Genomic DNA, 19,497 nt, shown 5'->3' on the forward strand with positions numbered 1-19,497 from the left:
ACAGAGGGTGTTCACTTCACCCCGACCCCTCTTAGTCTTGCCTCTCACCACCAGCTCCCCTCCCTCTCATGCTCTCCACCTTCTAACCAAATGAGCCTTCTGTCCAGCCTTCCACGTGTTTCTGGGATGCACCAAGCTTCCTCTTCAATGTTGGCAACAGAACAGGCTGTTGCCTCCAACTGGGACATTTTTTCTTTCCATAGTCTCAAAGCCGACCTGCCCTACTCCCCTGCTACATCTCCTGAGGGAGATTTTCCTGACCACTCAGAGTCAGGGAGGTCCCGGCTGCTTACAGCTCCCAAAGCATAAATAACATCCCCTTTTGGACCATTCACCATGCTACAAAAGATAATTTGTTTGGAAGTGTCTTCTCCATTGAAATGTAAAATCTGTACATCTGAGAACTATGTCTCTCTTGCTTACTGAATTTCACCAACACCCAGTAAAGTCCAGGCACTCAGTAAATACAGATTTTTTTTTTTTTTTTTTTTTTAGTAAATATAAGTGTTACACCATGGTATGTCTCTCTGAGACTCATTTTGGCCGTTTTATATATTTGTTTGATGACTAAATAGAAAATTAACACGCCCTAACTAAATAGCTGACTCAGTTCAGAGGTCACTGCCTCTTGTAATCTTTCCTAACATATTCTTTCTGGTTTGGATGCACTTCCTACACGATCCTTGAATTCTATGTTTACAACTCTGTTGTGTCTCTTTCACTTGACTTCCACATCAAGGATTATTGTATCCATCCCTGTATCCCTAACACACAGCATGGAGTGCTGGGTTCATGGTATACACTGAATGAATCGCTGTGTAATTGCTACTACATAAAGGGATGAAAAAAGGGATACTAATAATGAAGGGGTTATTTCAGAGAAGCAGAGAAGATTTTGACACGTGGCTGGAGCACAAGGTTGGAGCAATCACAGTGTAGCCTACATGTGATGACTCCTGGAGATGGCAGGCAGAAACATGGATGCAATGAGAATCTTGAATATCTAAGCTCTGTAGAGTTTTGCTCTAGGCACTGAGAATTGGTGGTCCCAAAGAAAAGGCCATAGGAAAGCAGGCAATATATAATATTAGGGACAGAAATTCTAAAACATGCAGATGGTATATTTATCTGTTTCCTCTTGGAGAAGCCAAGGCAGCTCAGGGCATCCCTGAAATTGGCTTTGATTTTCTCTCCTCAGGTCCACATGCCATTGTCCTACTACAGCTGCCTTTTATTTTTTTTTAAAAATTTTTTTTCAACATTTTTTATTTATTTTTGGGACAGAGAGAGACAGAGCATGAACGGGGGAGGGGCAGAGAGAGAGGGAGACACAGAATCGGAAACAGGCTCCAGGCTCCGAGCCATCAGCCCAGAGCCTGACGCGGGGCTCGAACTCACGGACCGCGAGATCGTGACCTGGCTGAAGTCGGACGCTTAACCGACTGCGCCACCCAGGCGCCCCACAGCTGCCTTTTAAATGAAGCCCATAGGAGATTCGAACACCACAGAACCCAAATCTCAGGATTTAGCCTTCCCCTCAAGAAAGGAATCCAATGTTAGTTGTGGAAAACAAATGCCAATACAGTATCAGTAGTTCAAGATCCTTCAAATGCACAGTCAAACCACAAGGTGAAATAACAATGCAATCCCATGGCTATCTTGAATTGCGCAAACAAAAAACATCAAATGTATCTTTAACTTCACCCAGGACGTTTATTTTTTATTTATTTTTTTAAATTTTTTTAACGTTTATTTTTGAGACAGAGAAAGACAGAGCATGAATGGGGAAGGGTCAGAGAGAGGGGGAGACACAGAATCCGAAACAGGCTCCAGGCTCTGAGCTGTCAGCACAGAGCCCCATGCGGGGCTTGAACTCACTGACCACGAGATCATGACCTGAGCCGAAGTCGGCTGCTTAACCGACTGAGCCACCCAGGCGCCCCTTCACCCAGAACATTTAAATGCAAAGAAGTCAATAGCAAAGAATTTTTAAGTTAGTGATTTCTGCAGAGGCAGACATAAATATTTGGAGTTTTGGGGGTTCCCTAATGGTTACTTTTCAGAATGTGAAAATGCCATAAAAAATGGAGTCATGCAGAAGTAGTGACAAATAATTCCTCACAGAACATGTCCAAATTAAATAATTACGCTGGTTAGAGGGACCATCAATGCAGTCAGAACAGATATTTTTCTTTCTTTCTTAAAAAAATTTTTCTTAATGTTTATTTGTTTTTCACACACACACACACACACACACACACACACACACACACACACACACACACCATGGGCGGGAGAAGGGCAGAGAGAGAGGAAGACACAGAATCCAAAGCAGCCTCCAGGCTCTGAGCTGTCAGCATGGAGCCCGACACAGGACTCAAACTCATGAACTGTGAGATCATGACCTGAGCTGAAGTCGAATGCTTAACCAACTGAGCCACCCAGGCGCCCCCAGATATTTTTCTACCATGAAGAATGGAACAGACAAGAAGGGTCCTTTTGAAGCCTCACTTCAAACACCAGCCATAATGGAGTCCCATGATGAAAATGAAACAGGGGTGGATGCTAACTAGAGTGTACACATCACAATCCTAACCCCTACTGACACACTGATGTGTGAGCTCAACAATCCCCCAAAGAAGTCTATGTTTAGGCCTTTAAATATAAAGCTATAACAGAGAGAATTTCTCTGAAAGCTCAAATACTTGATAAAATTAGAACTATTCCTGGCCATACAATTTGTATAACAGGGTATGGGGATTCTGAAATGTGTTGGGGGAAAAGCTCAAGAAGGTAGCAGATTGAGGAAATGCTATCTTGGAGGCAACTTAGAAGTGACATGTGGTTGGCAGGTCCTAATCAAATAACACTGGACGAGCAAGTGGTAATGAAAGACCCCAATTATAGAAGAATAATCTCCATGAAGTCTTAGAAGATTCCTGATCCAACATTCTCATCTACCGTGGGCCACTGGGCAATTCCTGGGTTTTAGGAGAAAAGGCTCAACTTATAGTTGCTTGACAGTATCGCTCACATTTAAAATTGAAAATAGTGGGCCAAAAGACTCAAGGAAGGAGTGGCTTATATATTTAAGAGCCCCTTGAAAAAGGTATATTTAAGAGCCATTGCCATCAAGTTTACTAGTCAAAATAATACAAAAAGATCACAAAGGAATAAAAGAGATTTTGTGCAATTTTGCTCGTGGAAGATTCAAAATAGCTTTGTAGCTACTATTTTTTTTATTATGAATCTGTAAAAAATTGACATTGTATTTACTTCTTTGAGAAGATTAAGTTGAGAATAGTAAATAAGAGAAAAGGAGAACAATTAATTTTAAATGAGTAAATATATGCAGAGGATCCACTCTCTGCTAAGTACCATGCTAGGCGGTAGGAGAACAAAGGGAAATCAGAAGACCATGAAGTTGTCCATGTTCTATAGGGGAGATGGAGAGATCTCATGCTACCTTGCCTTTGTATAGGCTCCTCCTCTGCCTCATGCCAGCCCTTGGCCATCTACCAAAACTTGTATCTTGCAAGATCTAGTTCATGTATTACACCTTTGGCATGTCTTCCTTTACCCCACCTATTCCCAGGTGAGGCTAGGTTCCAGTTCCGTGGCATTACTACACATCTATGCATTTCTATAGGGGCATATACATCCTATCCTCATTGCTAGACTGAGTGTTCCTTTCTAACCCCAGTACCACAGAACCTGGTCCTCACTGGATGGAAGTACAAATGGATACTAAATGGATACTATGCAATAAAGACATTATTAGTATGAACAAAATGCTTAGTAATGAAGAAGAGAGAATGATTGGTTCTGCCTGACAAATGAGGTAAGTCTTCTCAGAAGAGGTTGTATCTCATCAAGACTAGGTCCTTTCATGAGTTTTATTATACCATATTCATAGCAACTCTGAAATAGGTCCTATTCCCATTTTTATAACTGAATATTCTTAATCTCTGACAAGTAACTTGCCCAAAGCTAATGCATCTATGAAATGCCCAGAATGGCTTTCTATGGAACGCTAAAAAGTTTAGATTTTATTCTATAGGCATTTGGGAGCCATCAAATGTTTTAAGGAGGGATATAATGTCATCAGAAATATATTACAATTAAGTCTGGCAATAGAAGCAGGAAGTTAATTAAAGGAGAACAAATGGGGCAGAGCAGAGACTAGAGATCAAGTAGCTAGTAGGTTATTCTTACGGCCTGGGAAGGAGCTAAAGAGGAATGGTTTAACACAGTGGCCAGCAGGGTCATGGGGTATGGAATGACTGGAAACCCATTTAACAGGCAGGAGTCAGAAGGTTTGGTCACTGATTATACGTGCATGGTGAGGGAAAAGGTGTAATCACAGGTCAGGTGACCCTGAACCTTCTACGATAGGTGATGGAATGAATAATGGCATTATTAAGCTTGAGAAGCAGCACAAGGGTTAAAATAGGCTGGGGAGATGGTCAGAAAGACAATGGAGTCTATTTTGGACATTTTAAATTTGAGATGTCAGTAGAATATTCAGAGTTCACCTTTTAGGGAGATTAAAGATCTGAAGCTTCATAGAGGTCTAAGATGTATTTGAGAGTCACTATGGAGCAAGGGATGGTTAAAAACAATGGCTGTGGACAACATTCTCCAGACAGCATGAATGATGAGAAGAGCTAAGAGGGTCTATTCTCCAGGCGGCATCAACATTCTGGAGTGATACAGGAAGGTGGCTTGCTATCAACCAGAGAAGGAGCCATTAGAAAAAGAGGAGAACCAAGGGAGTCATTATCATGCTCATGCAGACAGATGAGCACCAGGGAGTCAAAGCTCAATGTTGTACAATAATAAGGAAGAAAAGCTGAGTATGAAGACAACGGAATGTGAACACAGATTTGTAACACCAGTGGCACAACTAAATAAAAGACATGGAGAAGACTGGAAACCCAAATAGTGTAATTTGGAAGACCCTAGGAAAGGCCATCAGACATACCTTACATATGCATAAAAGGAAATCTGATTGGCTCAAGTTTTCTTTCCCAGAAGCTGGAAATATTGCTATAATTATGTTCCTCAGAACAAAGACAAAGAAAGCATTTCTTAATGACAATTGAGATGCTAAGAAAAATTTAGTCAAATGAAGCAGTGAACTGTAAACATATTTGACCTTGACTTGTTTTGAGACAATTTACTAGAAACTCTCAGGAAAACAGAGGCCTCTTACGATGGTGGTAACTCAAGGTAGGGCATTAGGTAAGACTTATACAAAGATGCAATGATTTTCAGAAAGCTTGTAACATTTTTGTATGTCTTAAAGCCAGTCTCTAAGACTATTTTTCTTTTTTTATTACCTGAAGAATACTGGCCTGGCAGTTTCTTATGAAATTAGTCATATAATTACAATATGACCCAGCAATGCCATTTCTAGATACTTATTCAATGAAATGAAAACTCATGTTTATACAAAAACCTGTACATGTATGCTTGTAATAGTTTTATGAGTATTTACAAAACTGGAAGCCCAGATGTCCCTCAACTGAAGAATGTGGTATATACAACTGTGGGCTATCCATCCAATGGAATACTAGGCACTTAAAATGAATGAATGGAAGCACACCATAGCTTTGATAAGTCTCAGTGAATTATAGTATGTGAAAGAAGTCCGACTCTACGATTCCATTTATGACATTCTGGAAAAGGCAGAACTAAAGAGACAGAAAACAAAGCACTGGTTGCCAGAGGCTGGGGGTAATGAGAACTTTTATTTTATATCTTGATTGTGGTGGTGGTTATACAACTATATGCATTTGTCAAAAGCTGCAGAGCTATATACTAAAAATGGTGAATTTTACTGTATGTAAATTATACTTTAATTAAAAACAGTAAGAAAAAAAGAATACTGGTCTGGGAATTAGAACAGGGATCTAGTTTCAGTTATGCCACTAACCAGCTGTGTAACCACGAACTATGCTCTAATCCTCTTTGGGTCTTGGAGCCCAAAACTGTAAAATGAGATTGAAAAATTTTTCTCAAAGAGTCTATTGCTATGTTCTACAAAGACTTCCTTCTTTAAGCAATGTGGTGGACCAGATGGCCTATTTCAGATCAGATGGCCTACTTCAGTTGAAGTATCACTGCGGGGGTGACTGGACTAAAATACCCAATCTGTACACATGGTTCTGAAAAGTCTTCTTGGATTAGAAAGTAGTGTTTCTAATTTGTGTCGTTCCAAAAGATGAAGCTCTAGGAAAGTCCTCTGGTCATGCAATTCTTAACTAAAATTTAACACATATATTTGGACAATGTGGAAAAAGTCCTTTGGGAAATGCTAATGTTTAATGAGCTATAAGTGGCCCTGGTAAACAATCATGGTCTTCTTTTTTTCACTTTGTAGGCACTAGTTATAAAGGCATTTGAAGATGGTGGCATTTACTGTCTTCATCTGCTTTATCCTCCAGTCTGGATACTGGTTTCTACTGCCCGAAGTTACTCAACCCTCATCGTTGTGGTTACATTTTTACACTATCCAAGTATTTGTAGCCAAGGAAGACATTGAAAAGTGTTCCTGAGATTGAGGGAAGTATTTACAACTCAAAAGGGAAGACGCTAAGAATAAATCATAATCTTGATAATGATGTTAAAAGTTTACATTTTTAACCCTGAAGAGCAGGAACCCACAATCTATGGCCCACCAACTATGTCTGTAATAATAAAGTTTTATTGGTATACTGCTATGCTCAATTCATTTAAGATTATCTGTGGTTGTTTTCACATGATGTAGTAGTTGTAATCGATACTGTATAGCCCTTAAAGACTAAAATGTTTACATGTGGCCCTTTTCAGGAAGAAAAAACAATGTCTGCCAACCCATTTTCATAGAATATGTCATGAACTACACTATATGGTTTCCACATAAAATTTCAGGACTCATCATAGCACCACCATGAAATAGGAGTTCTTATCGCCATTTGACAGATGAGAGGTACTGAAATGTAATGCATAAAAGTTTGCTGTTGACTCAGATAGACCTGTATAGTGCTTTTTTACTAGCTGTCTGACTTTGTCTGTCATATAAATTCTTCATCCTCCATTTCCCCATATGTAAGTCGGGGCTAACAACAGTACTGTCAGGAGTTGATGTGACAATTAGCGCAGTGATTTGTATACAGTAAAATTTGAAACTCATTAGCCATATGAGAAAGTCAGCTTTCAGTATCCCTGGGGTGTTTTTCTTCCCACAAACACTGTCCATTATTAAAAAGCTAAGGATGCCCCTCATAAGCTTGGTTATGAATTAATTTGATACCATGAACTGTTGCTATTACATAAGGAACGTTTCTCCTGTCTCTCATGAATCAAGAAGAGAATAGTGATGTTTCCAGCCCAGTACTGCATTTCCCAAGAGATAACTGGAGGTGCCCTGACATGAGTGAGTTTTCTGCAGGAATGAACAAAGTCATAAGCCCACCAGACTGACATCCTGGCCACTCCATGGACAGGACACAGAAGACTAAAAGGCTGTATGGAGGAAGAAACCGCCTAAATGGGACCCAAGGGAACAACATTTAAAGCAGGGCCAAACATTGATTATGTTTCTTGCAAATGTCAGGTAGTTATAGGGCCACTGTGGATAAAAGAAGGAAAATCAGAGGCCAGTATTTCAGCTGAAGAACAGTTCTGGCTTTAGGTGATTAGCGGTTTTAAAAATTTTTGTCACGATTCAATGATGGTGTCTATTAACCGATATATTTACTATGAATCCCACACACATTTAAAAAATACCTTAGAGTTTGTTTGTATTTGTCTTTGGGTCAGCATCCAGAAGGAGGAGAGTAAGAAAAAAGGAGGGTAGAAACTTCATATTCCCTGTGTTCAGATGACCCACAGTAACCAGCTAGAGCCCTCATAGTCCTTTTGAGACCGTCTTAGTCCTAAAATGGTTACATGGCTCCTGACCAACTGTGTGTATAGAATCAATAGCTTAAGCCAGTTTTAAAACAGCCATCAAAAAGTTGGAAAAGTAGGCTTAATTATCCACTGTTTCCTTTAGAAACATGTTCAGGGATTTCTAAAAGTTATGTAGCATTCTATAATCTTTGTTTGTACTTACCCAGCATATTATTTCTTACTGATTAATATTTGCAGAGATAAAGAATCAAATATTCAATACTGAACCACATATCATTCTTATGGTGAATTTCCATACAATATATATGTTATGCCAGTCAGATAACTTGGGTGGAATAGTGTTCCAGTTTTTATTATAGCCAACCTAGACCCCAAATATTTTAAGCCTACCCCAGCTGTCTTTAGAACTTCTATTATCAGTGATTAAAAACAACTTGTCAATTTTTTTTTGTTTTGTGTTTTTTCAAAAAGAAACCATCATTTCACTAAGGCTATAGATTTTCTAAAGTCTGCCTGGCATGAAATGAGTCTGAACATTAACATGTAAAGGACAAGCAATAAAAAAGGTAATATGAGTGCAGACAAAATATCGAAGAGCTAGAGAACGTGATCTCTCCTAAAAGGAGTGGAATGAGAGAATGCAAAAGGCACAGCTTTTCAAAGCTAAAGAAAGTGACAAGAACTGAATTGAAAAGGCTGAACTTAGCATTACCTTCCCAGAACACAAACATATATTTAGCTTAATAGACTTGAGTAGTATCTCAGGAAAAATCTTATATATTATGCATCTAGGGCAATGAAAGCTGTAGAAAATGATTTTGCAAAGCAAACACACTGCAGGCTGACAGTAGCAGAGGGAAAAAAAAAAAAAGAGTCCAAGGCACATGAGAGGAGTTTAGGTCTCATTTTCTACATATCATCACAGGAGGAAAACAAAAGAGAAGAGGAAGCCTGACGCTGAACAGAACCTGGCAGAACGATACACGTGATTGAAGTTTAAAAATGTGCATGTGTTTTCTGATTATAAGCATAATACAGATTCAAACTAGAAAACTTGGAAAATATATTAAAAAAAATAAACAAAATCACCCACGATCCCACCACCTACAGAGAACCATTATCAAAATATTGGCACATTCACTGGCATCCCTTTTTCTGTGTACACATAAAAATATGTTCTTTCTAAGAAATTTGGTTCATATTGTAAATATGAAATTTTTACATGGTCTCCCACCCCCCCCCCCCCACTTCCTATTACTTCTTGAGCACTTCCCCATGTTGTCAAATATTTTGTGAAGATTTCATTCTAATGACTGCATTGTATTGTATCTCATGAGTTTCAGCAGACTTACTTGTTTCTTTCCATATTGCTGAAGCTCTAGGCTGTTCATAATTTTTCAGTTTTATAAATAGCACTAGGGATGGACTTTCTTGTAATAAATCTTTGAATCTCTATTTACTTCTTCAAAGAAACCAAAAAGTATATCAGGATGTCAGATTCAGATTTAAATCACTCAGTGTACTTGTACCTATAAATTTACCACTGGATACCTCTGGAGACAAATGCGAATAATGCGTATCAAATAAACACACTGTTTTCGTATCACTCAAAGTCTGTATTCATCCTTGAAGAGCGGTCATCTTCAGGCAGTACATCGCTTTCTCTAGGCAAATGGTCTATTACTGGGTTATAATCTAAATGCAATAACACGAAAGTTGGCTGACCCAGATTTCTCCAATATCAGTATGCATGCAATTACAATATTCTACAGATTGAAAAATACCCCAGGCTCTCAAAAACACATATTTTATCATCCTTTCACAACGATGTATAATGGACATTAAAATAAATAAAGGGTTATAGCCAGTAGACGTTGATAGCAACCAAATCTTATGTAGACACACAAATTACATACAGCATTAACTTAAAACTTTTCTTCAAATTCCAGCTTTATTCTGTCACTTGAGTCCTCTCCAGTGTTCCCAATATATTGAATTTATTAATGATCCTTATTTGGAATTACATGGTCATAATATCCCAGGCTTAAATTCTCTACAGTCTATTTTTAAAAAGTGATTCTACCGGGGCACCTGGGTGGCTTAGTCAGTTAAGTGTCTTGACTTCAGCTCACGTCGTATCTTATAGTTCGTGAGTTCGAGCCCCACGTTGGGCTCCGGGCTGACAGCTTAGAGCCTGGAGCTTGCTTTGGATTCTGTGTCTCCCTCTCTCTCTGCCCCTCCCCTGCTCATGCTCTGTCTCTCTCTCTCTGTCTCTCAAAAATAAATAAACATTAAAAATTTTTTAAGTGATTCTATTTTCAGGATGCCAAATAGCATTCTCAAAAATCTCTAAAGAGTGTATGTGTTCATACGTGTATATATACACAGACACATACCTTTAAAATGTTTTCCTCCCATTAGTTAGTGAAAAGCAAAGTAACATGAAACATAACAAAAATCCCACTTGTATCATGATTGTATGAACTACGGAATCACGCAAATTCCAAGGCCCCCTCAGAACTGGTAGTCAGACTAAGAGAGCTTGGGCTGCACTGTACAACTCTAGGGGGTGCAACTGTATCTGTATCTCTAGGTTGTGCAGGGCACATCCCATACAGCTATATGTGATGACCTTGAAACTAGGTCATGAGATATTTCCATTTGCTCATTATTTGTTTGTGCATCCTTCCCCCAGTGACCTATGAAAAAGAGAAGTTTCCCTATGAAAAGGAGGGAAGTGGCCTTTACATCTATATCTTTTTTTTTTTTTTTTTAAATAAAAGCAATTCTGCAAAAAAACAATAGTTTCTCTCTGGCTCCCCTTTGTCATGATGGGAATGGTTTCTTTCTTCCCATCTTCCCCTTATATCCACCCACGAGGCAGCAGCGGGGTACCTTGTGTGAGTAACTGTAGGTTTCTGACTTCTTCTCGCACCTTCAGCTGGAGCACCTGTTGTAAGATGTGCTGCCGGAGGTTTTCCTGGGCAATCCCCATTCGCTCAAGCTTTTTGTCAGTGAGTCTCAGCAGGGCTCGCCCTGCAGGGTTTCAAGATATAAAAGAAAAAGCAAATGAACAATGGCCGGAAAGGATTTCCATCTTCGTTTTGGCTAACCCTGCCATAATAGTAGTTTCCTTCCAAACAGATAATTTAGAAGAGAGGGTCCTCGATTATTCTTACTGACAAGAAGAATTGATAATCCAGATAAAGAAAACACACAAATTTAAAAAAAAGAACCCCAATTTTCATCTAATTTTGGCAATCCTCAACTGAAACCACACTGAGTTAAAATCGCAAAATTTTAACCTGGGTATTTTGGATACAGATTGCAGGTTTCCATAGAAACAACGCACTTCGTCGGGTGATGGGTCCTGCCTGAGGCTGGCCCACAGGAGCCCAGCGGAAGACCTGGATGCTGTATGTGTGGTTATAGAGAAACTCCACCAATGTTTCACCCAGGTTACAATAATGTTTCTGTGAAACATGCATTTAAAGTTCCAGTTTTAATCTGCAGGCAGTCACCTGCAGGCATTGCAGCCCTCGTGCTGGGCTAGAGATCCATCTCCAGTTGGTGGGAGCTAAAGCTTAATCCCAATCTCTGGCCCAAGGCAAGGGCTGCAGCAGCCTGATGGGTGAGGGAAGCAGGGTGAGTGAGGGCATCTAAAGATTGCAAAACCAGGAGCCCCTGGGTGGAAGAGCCTGCAGTGTGCAGACACCCGGGGTCCTGGGCAGCCTGGCCTGGTTTCCTTCCAACCCCTCTTTCCCCAGGAGGTCTGCCTGGTCTTCCGCTTCCCAAGCACTCCCTCGTCGTACCTGCACACCTTTCTCATTTCAACTGAGGGAGAGTCAACTACTTGTGATCAATGGTCTATCTTTGGGCGTATTATCATATGCACTTCAGAAAATAAGTTCTCTACCTCCTCAGAGTAGAAACCCCACAGCCACAAGGTGGGGTTCATGGACATTTTCATCAGAGAAATAGGGAAGTGTATGTGGCCTGGGACAAGAGAGACAGGAAAATGGAAAGAACCAGGTAGAAACAATCTATTTCGTTTGCTCTTTTTACCTCCCTTTAGCCCTTGCTAAATGCATCAGGTGGGATGTTAGGTAACATGTTACAGTAACAAATGATCCCCAAATATCAGTGGCTGCAATACGGTTTACTTCCTGTTTAGTGTGCACATCAAATGCAAGTCCGTCCACCTTGAACGTTGATTATTGTAGCAAAGGGAAAAGAGAAGATATTAAAAGGTCTCATAGCATCAACAAAAGGCTCAGCCTAGAGGTCATTTACAAATCATAGGCTGGAACTAATCCCATGAACTTTCCCACCCACACAGGTTCACACATGGCTTCTGGCATGTGCCAGGAAATGGAGAGAAATATTTGATGAGCGGCACTGATAAGAACTACACCAAGACAGACGTGGCTTTGGACCAGTGCCTGGCAAGAAAGTGAGTGCAGTGAGCTGTGGTGTTCTGAAGCTTCAGTAAAATCGACGTGTGGAAGAGGAAGGAGAGGCAAGGGGAAAGGAATCCGAGGTAGCCACACTGAGGCTTAGTAACACCAGGCAGCTCGTGGTGGCCATGAGAAAGGAAACGAAGAGCATACACAGACTCAAGTAGTTCTGGTAGTCTCCTGTGATAGAATAACGCCCTCCCCTCCCAAGATGTCCATGTCTTCACCTCTGGGACCCGTGAATTTGTTACCTTATGTGACAAAAGGGACTTTGTAGGTGTGATTATGGTAAGGGTCTCAAGACGGGAGATTATCTGGCATTAGTAGGTGAGTCCTATCTAATGACACAGGTATTTATAAGTGAAAGAGACAGGAGCGTCATAGACAGAGTTGTGACAATGAAAGCAGAAGTCAGAGTGAGGTAGCCGCAAGTCAAGGAATTCATGCTTCTAGAAGCTGTAAAAGACAAGGACATGGATTCTCTCTTATATTCACCATGAGGAAGCATCTCTACCAAAACTGTGATTTTTCCGTAAGACTCATTTTGGACTTCTGAGCTCTAAAACTGGAACACAGTAAACTTGTGTGGCTTTATACCACGAAGTTCGTGGTCATTTGTTAGAGCAACAACTGGTCTTTTGACTGAAATTTAACATATTTTTAAGAAATCAACCAATGGATTCAGATTCCCTTTCCTAATTTCTGGGCAGTGACATACTAAAAGGTAGAGAACTAAGGGGGTGGTGAGCCCAAGTCCCAGGCTTCCAGGACAGCCCTGCCATCAAATGCTCTCCTCATTGTCAGACCTTGGTCCTGAAGTTCCATTAGAAAACTACAGAATGGGATTTGGCAGCCTTTATGTGGATAACCCACTTCCAATAAGACCTTACAAATAGTGTATAGGAAAAAAAATCCCTGAAGTTCAGATGATCTAAATCCTTCTCAACATCTCACGTAGATCACCCGTCCTTATTTCTGTTCCTTTCAGCAATTAACTGAGCTGTGGCTTCACAAGCTGTGACATTCAGGAGCCAGCTCCGCTGAGGCAATGGTAACACACACAGGGGTTCGGTCACGGTAAGCCGGCTGGTCTGTCACTAGAGCACAGTGCAGTAAGTCAGAGTGAGGATTTTGTTCCAGTGTGCATAGCTCAGCTTCTCTCTTTGGTGGCCCCCCGAGGACCTGTAGCCTCAGCCTTTCCAGTAATGTACCTGACTGGTCAAAGTGTAGCTAAAAGCCCTATCAGAATGTTATCTCCTACTCGGGTGGGTTAACAGCCTCAGCTCTGAAAACTCAAGTTACAAAATTCCAATAGCTATAAAAATCTGTGCATTGAAGACTTTGTGGTACAAACAATAGTGCCTATCAACACATCACATGTTAAATACTCAGCTGTTCAAACGGTTTTATCCAAATCCTGAGGAAATAGATGTTATTATTTCCATCTTGTAGGAAGGAAAATTGAGAAGTTGAAAAAAAAAAAACAAAAAAACAAGAGCTTTTCCGAATTCCTCCTACTATACCTTCAGTTGTGCTTTCTCTTCTTTGGGAGGAAACCAAAAGGCTTAGATCACAAGAAGGGAGACTATGGGGAAATTGTATAGAAGAATTTACTGATAAAACAACTTTTAAAACAGATCATGAATCTCACGGTCTGTGAGTTCGAGCCCCGCGTCGGACTCTGTGCTGACGGCTCAGAGCCTGGAGCCTGTTTCGGATTCTGTGTCTCCCTCTCTCTCTGCCCCTCCCCTGTTCACGCTCTGTCTCTCTCTGTCTCAAAAATAAATAAACGTTAAAAAAAATTAAAAAAAAAAAACAGATCATGATCTGTACGCTGAGGATGTTATGAATAAAATCTGACTCACTGTCTTTCTTGGATGGAAGGTCCACGGTTCTGAAAAATCTGCCCAATAATTAGATCATTTTCAGCAGGAAAAGTCCCATTAACTGCCTGTCCCACCACCTGACTACAAAATAGTGACCACAAAATAGTATCCAAATAAAAGTGGATCTGCTTCTGATGCTGGTGTCAGGAAAGTGTTAAGTCGTCAATCAACAACCACATTTTATTTTTGCAACATATATCGCCACTTTTTGTTGCTTAGCATTAATATCCAATTGTTAATTCAACACTTACTGAGCACCCACTATGTCCCTGTCACTTTGTTATTCACTTTGAGTATAATGAACAGGACAGACAGGGTCAATCTTGGTGCCTTCAGAATAGCAAGGCAGGCAGTAAATGATAAATGTTTACACATATGTGAGAAGTCCTAAGAAAGAACAAATAGGAGATCACAGAACTGGGTGACCTAACTTGGTCCAGGAAGCGGTCTTTGAGTAAAGAATATTTAACCTAGGACTTTGGGAGTGAGTAAGCGTTAGTCAGACCAAGACCATTGGATAAAGCAAAGATTTTTTAAGAAGTCCAGCAACCCCAGGGATGAAAAGGGATACCACTATTGCAGACAGAGAACGTGCAGACAGAGGCGTGCTGTTATGGCTTTTACATTCCCCGCCTTTTCTCCCGAGAGTGTGTTGGGCACCTTGCTCTGCAGTCAGTTGTCTAGACGGAGGAGGAATCGAGAAAAATCAATTCAGTATCAAAAGAGGAACACCAACTAAATGTCCTGATACTCCAAACCGGTTATAAATGGTATTTCATTAATGCAGGCTGCTAGGTTCTTAGAGTTGGAAAAGACTTAAAGCCCTTCACACTGATCATATGCTGACCTTTTACTTCTTTCCTTTATTAAGCATTTATTGAGCACCACTGTATGCCTGACATTATTCTGGGTACTGAGGCTGTGGAGAGGAGCAGTATCTTCTGTCTTCATGGAGCTTACCATTTAGTGTGAGAGGCAGACAATTTACAAATGAACTGACATGCAGGGACCCCTACTAGAAGGATGGCACTTTGTAGTTTGGGTGGAGAGGCAAGACCTCCCTCAAGAGGTGACACTGGAGCATCCAGAAGTGTCAAAGCAATCAGAGGAATGGCAGGAAGGCTAGCGTCACTAGGGCAGAGTAGATGAGAGAAAAATAAGAAATGAGGCCTGAAAGAAGGCAGGTGTCAGATCACACAGGGTCTCCTAGGCCTTGGTGAGGACTTTGGATTTTATTCTGAATATGGGCAATTTTGAGCAAGGGATGACGTGGGTGGGATCTCATGTACTGAATTCCTCTGGTCACGATGTGGAGAACGGACTGGGGGTGTGGAGGGGGGGAGGTCAGGAACAGTGGGAAGAGTGAGCACATTGCCATGGTAGTCAAACCATGAGGTGCTGGTGCCTTGGACGAGGGTGGAGGGGAAGAAGTCATAAGTAGTAGAATTCTGAACTGTGACACCTAGAAGTGGGGTGTGAGCAAAAGGCAGACCTCAAAGATGATGCAGGTTTTCAGTGTGAGATGGGAGGGGGGCACCATTTCAGCACAGGAAGTTGAGTCACTACTTGGAGAGAGGTGTGTTAGAGGCAAAGGAAATTATGGTAGTGTCAGTGCTATTTTCTTCTCTTGAAGTCATCTGGGATATAGAGAAGTGATGAAAAGAACAGAATGAAACAAAGGAGGATGATTAGAATACTCTTCCTTCTTCCCTGTAGTGCTTTCAATCCTTCAACATTCTTCTCCGATCCCAAAGCTCTGAGCTGACTGGGGCAAGGTGCGCATGAGCACATCCCAGTGGAATTTAGAGAAACACGAGAAACCCATTATGACCCAAGTTCTGTACTGCTTGACCCCCAACAATGGTTTCAGTGCTAAAAATGTTACCTAGGACACTCTGCAGAAGCTCAAGCCAGGGAATATTCGATGAGAAAGTTCACCCAGCAGAAACGTGGATCTGATGCCCTGCTAACGGGCCTGGAAAATTAGTACTTTGCTGCAATGTAAGCTTGAGCATATACGTGAAAGCTTTATCAAGCGTGGCCCACCACAATGCCAGCTCCATAAGAGTCAGTATCTTTGCCGTCAGCTTCCCTACTGTCACTTACTCCCTATGGCTGCATGCAATGCTCAAGAAATATTTATTGAATACATTTAGTTCTACTAAATGAATGTTCTCTTCTTTACTCACATACTGATGATCTCAAGGTCATTAAATTACTATCTTTTCTGATGAAGAGACTTGGCTGGAAACTGACTCCCAGGACGATGTGAAACTGAAAATAGCAGAGGGTGGAGGCTGTATTGTGTTGGTGGTGACCGCAGATGCCAAGTAAAAAGGAACAGGGAACTTGACGCTAAATGAGTACTTTGCTTTCCTGCGGGTTTAAAGAAAAGACAAGTGTCTTGTGCTTCTTTTCAACAGGCACCAAGTGGGACTGTAAGCCTCGATGGGCAGATAGGCAGCAAGAATGGATGACAGGTCATGGACACAGAGAGCAGTGTACTCGTTTCCTATAGTCGCTGTAACAGACTGCAAACGGGGAATTTAACACAGCAGAAATGTATTTCCACGTAGCTCTGGAAGCCAGAAGTCCAGCATCCATTTCCCTGGGCTGAAATCAAAGTGTCAGCAGGGTTACACTCCCCTTGGAAGCTGAAAGGGACAATTGGTTCTTGAAACTTCTAGCTTTTGCTGGCTTCCAGCATCCCTTTGCTGGTGGCCATGTCACTCTAATCTGTCTGTATCTTCACATTACGTTCTTCTTCTCCGTGTGTGTCCTTTCACTCTGCTTCTCTCTAGTAAGCATGCTTGTGATTTGATTTAGGGTCCACTAAAATAATCCTGGATAATCTCTTCATGTGAAGACCACATGTTTGGGGACTATTTCTTTATAAGGTAAGCATTTACCAGTTCCAGGGATCAGGACTTCCTACCTCTGGGTGGCCATCATTCACTCTACCATAAGCAGGAAGGAATATTTGAGACTTTGGAAGATGGCACGAAATTTATCGTGTTCCACATAGAAAATTGAGGCTCAGAGGGGGAACTGACGAAAGCCACACAGGAAAAGGGGGGAAGGCAGGTCTGGATACGTGTCTCTGACCTTTAGGCCCAATCTGGTCTTTGGTCTTTAGTTCAGGTGTCTCCTACCTTCTGCTCAGAGAACTGTAACAGAAGCCCTGTCACACCTATTCAAGATGGACGATTATATGCCAGAGGGCACAAGTGGAAATTTCTGGGTAGGCTGCCAGGAGCACAAAGGATGTGGCTTCAGGCCCTACCCTACTGGGAAGTCTCAGTGCCACTGTAAGTGGGTGGGGACTGCCCATTTTCCCAGAGAAGAGGCTGTCCTACAGGGCCTCCTTTCTGCTAGAAATAAAGGTCACTTACAGCTCCCCAGAGAAAGGGTCACTTGTGCCCTGCGTTAGCTCCAAACTTGCTCTCAGGTAAAGTCCCCTATCAAGCATCAGGTAGATGTCCCTAGCCCTACCCCACTCCTGGCTGGTCAAGAGCAACCAGTGAGGGTTGCTGGACACAGAGCCAGCATCCCACAGCCTGGATCCTTGAATCTCCATCTCACCATCATTACAAAGTTGGGATATCTGGAACAAAGAAAGACGGAGAGAGCTATAATGGCAACAGCATGGAACTGGGAGCTAAAAGGTATAAATGCCTAAGCAAGCATATTTGGGTCTTAGTTTTCTCATGTCTGTAATGGGGATGAAAATGACACTATTTCATAGTGTCTGAGCATCAAATGACATATACATGTCCTTTGCAAACATGAACACTAAGCTCATGCAATAAGGGTCCTATAATTCTTTGGCTGGCTGAGAATGCTTCCTCCTCTTCATAGCAATGATCATGAGAGTAAACATTTACTGAACAGTTGTTAGGAGTTTTAAACACTGTCCTGGGAGTTTTACATGGATTACCTCACTTTCAACAGTTCTCTGAAGATACTACTATTGTCTAGACCTGATTAAGAGCAACTATACCCAGCTGGAGGTCACAGACCTACTAAGCTGCAGATGTGAGATACTAATATACATAATGGCCATGCTCTTAACCACCCTCTAACCTGCCACCCAAGAATTCTTCAAACAGACCTTATGTGTCCCCCAAACCCATTTCTGCCAGTTCTTGTGTAGAGAGCACCAGTAGGGCAGGCAAGAGACTAAGGAGCAGAAAAAGGTCATCATCTCTGATGCCTTAAAGCCAGAGAGTGCAAACACTGGTATAACTTCATGATACTCAAGGCTGTGATGGCCTTCACCTGGTGGAGTATCACAGGGGGCTGAGGGGTCTTTGAGAGTAGCCTTTAAACAGATTCATCCTCTCCACCATACAGACTATCTACATAGTCTGTACCATAGTCTGTACCAAGAACTGAACGTATTATGTCACTAGGAGGTAGGCTGAGGAAAAGACGATGATTTCCCCATGGAGGGACAAACACAAGCTCTTTAAGAACCTACTGGAAGGGTGCCTAACTTAGCTGGGGTCCTTGAACAACAACCAAAACCCCCACAAAAGCCAAGGGGATGAGTAGGAGGGAGAAGGGCATTCAAGACACAGGGAACAGCATAGACTAAGACAGGGATCTGAGAACCAAAAGGTGCATTTAGGGAACTCCAAGAAACTTGATATTGTTGCATGTGAAGATTGAGGCAAGAAACACATCATGAGGGGTCTTATATGCCATTTCATGATGTCTACCCTATAGATGAGTCAGGCTTTTTCTTTCTCTGTCCACCCCAAAGCAGCACTTAAGGGATGATGTTCATAGTTGTAAAACATTCCCATTTATAGGACTAATATAAATACCTCATTTTTGCCTACATTGTACCCCTGCCAATTTCTGGTAAAAGAATCTCTTTTGACTTTTGGGAACTGGTCCTTCTCACCCCACGGGCCTTTAAATAATTTAAAAAAAAAAAAAAAATCCCGGTAGTACTTTCCACATCTACAGTACTATATAATGTTCCTGCTTATTCTGTTTATTTTTCATTTTCTGATTCCCTTCCACCTCCTCCCATAATGTAAGATCCAGAAGATCAGGGCTTCATGGATGTCTCCAAGCACCTCGCTAGAGCCAAACTCAAAGTCGGCACTAAATAAATATCGGTGAAAGTAATACTGGTTCTAGTAATGTGCACTAGAATTCATCAGAATTGCTAAAATTCACTAGAATTGCCATGGTTTCTAAGAGAGAAGTCTCTTTCTTAGATCATGTCCCAAGGGACAACATAA

At 41.4% G+C, this 19,497-nt stretch overlaps 1 protein-coding gene across 6 annotated transcripts in view; it reads right to left on the reverse strand.

The window, feature by feature from the left end:
- Nucleotides 1-19,497, reverse strand: part of SAMD12 (sterile alpha motif domain containing 12) — a 386,116-nt gene that overhangs the window by 153,778 nt on the left and 212,841 nt on the right. For 4 of the 6 annotated variants that reach the window (XM_058698898.1, XM_058698897.1, XM_058698895.1 and 1 more), the window contains exon 4: nucleotides 10,795-10,935. The exons of 1 other annotated variant lie outside the window; for it this stretch is intronic. In XM_058698898.1, coding sequence (XP_058554881.1) covers nucleotides 10,795-10,935 — 141 coding nt within the window. Of the gene's footprint in view, nucleotides 1-10,794; nucleotides 10,936-19,497 lie in introns of those variants that run through there. One more of the 6 variants, XM_058698901.1, reaches the window with a different exon arrangement.

The sequence above is a fragment of the Neofelis nebulosa genome, chromosome 14 (assembly GCF_028018385.1).
Source record: "Neofelis nebulosa isolate mNeoNeb1 chromosome 14, mNeoNeb1.pri, whole genome shotgun sequence".
Lineage (NCBI taxonomy): Eukaryota > Metazoa > Chordata > Mammalia > Carnivora > Felidae > Neofelis > Neofelis nebulosa.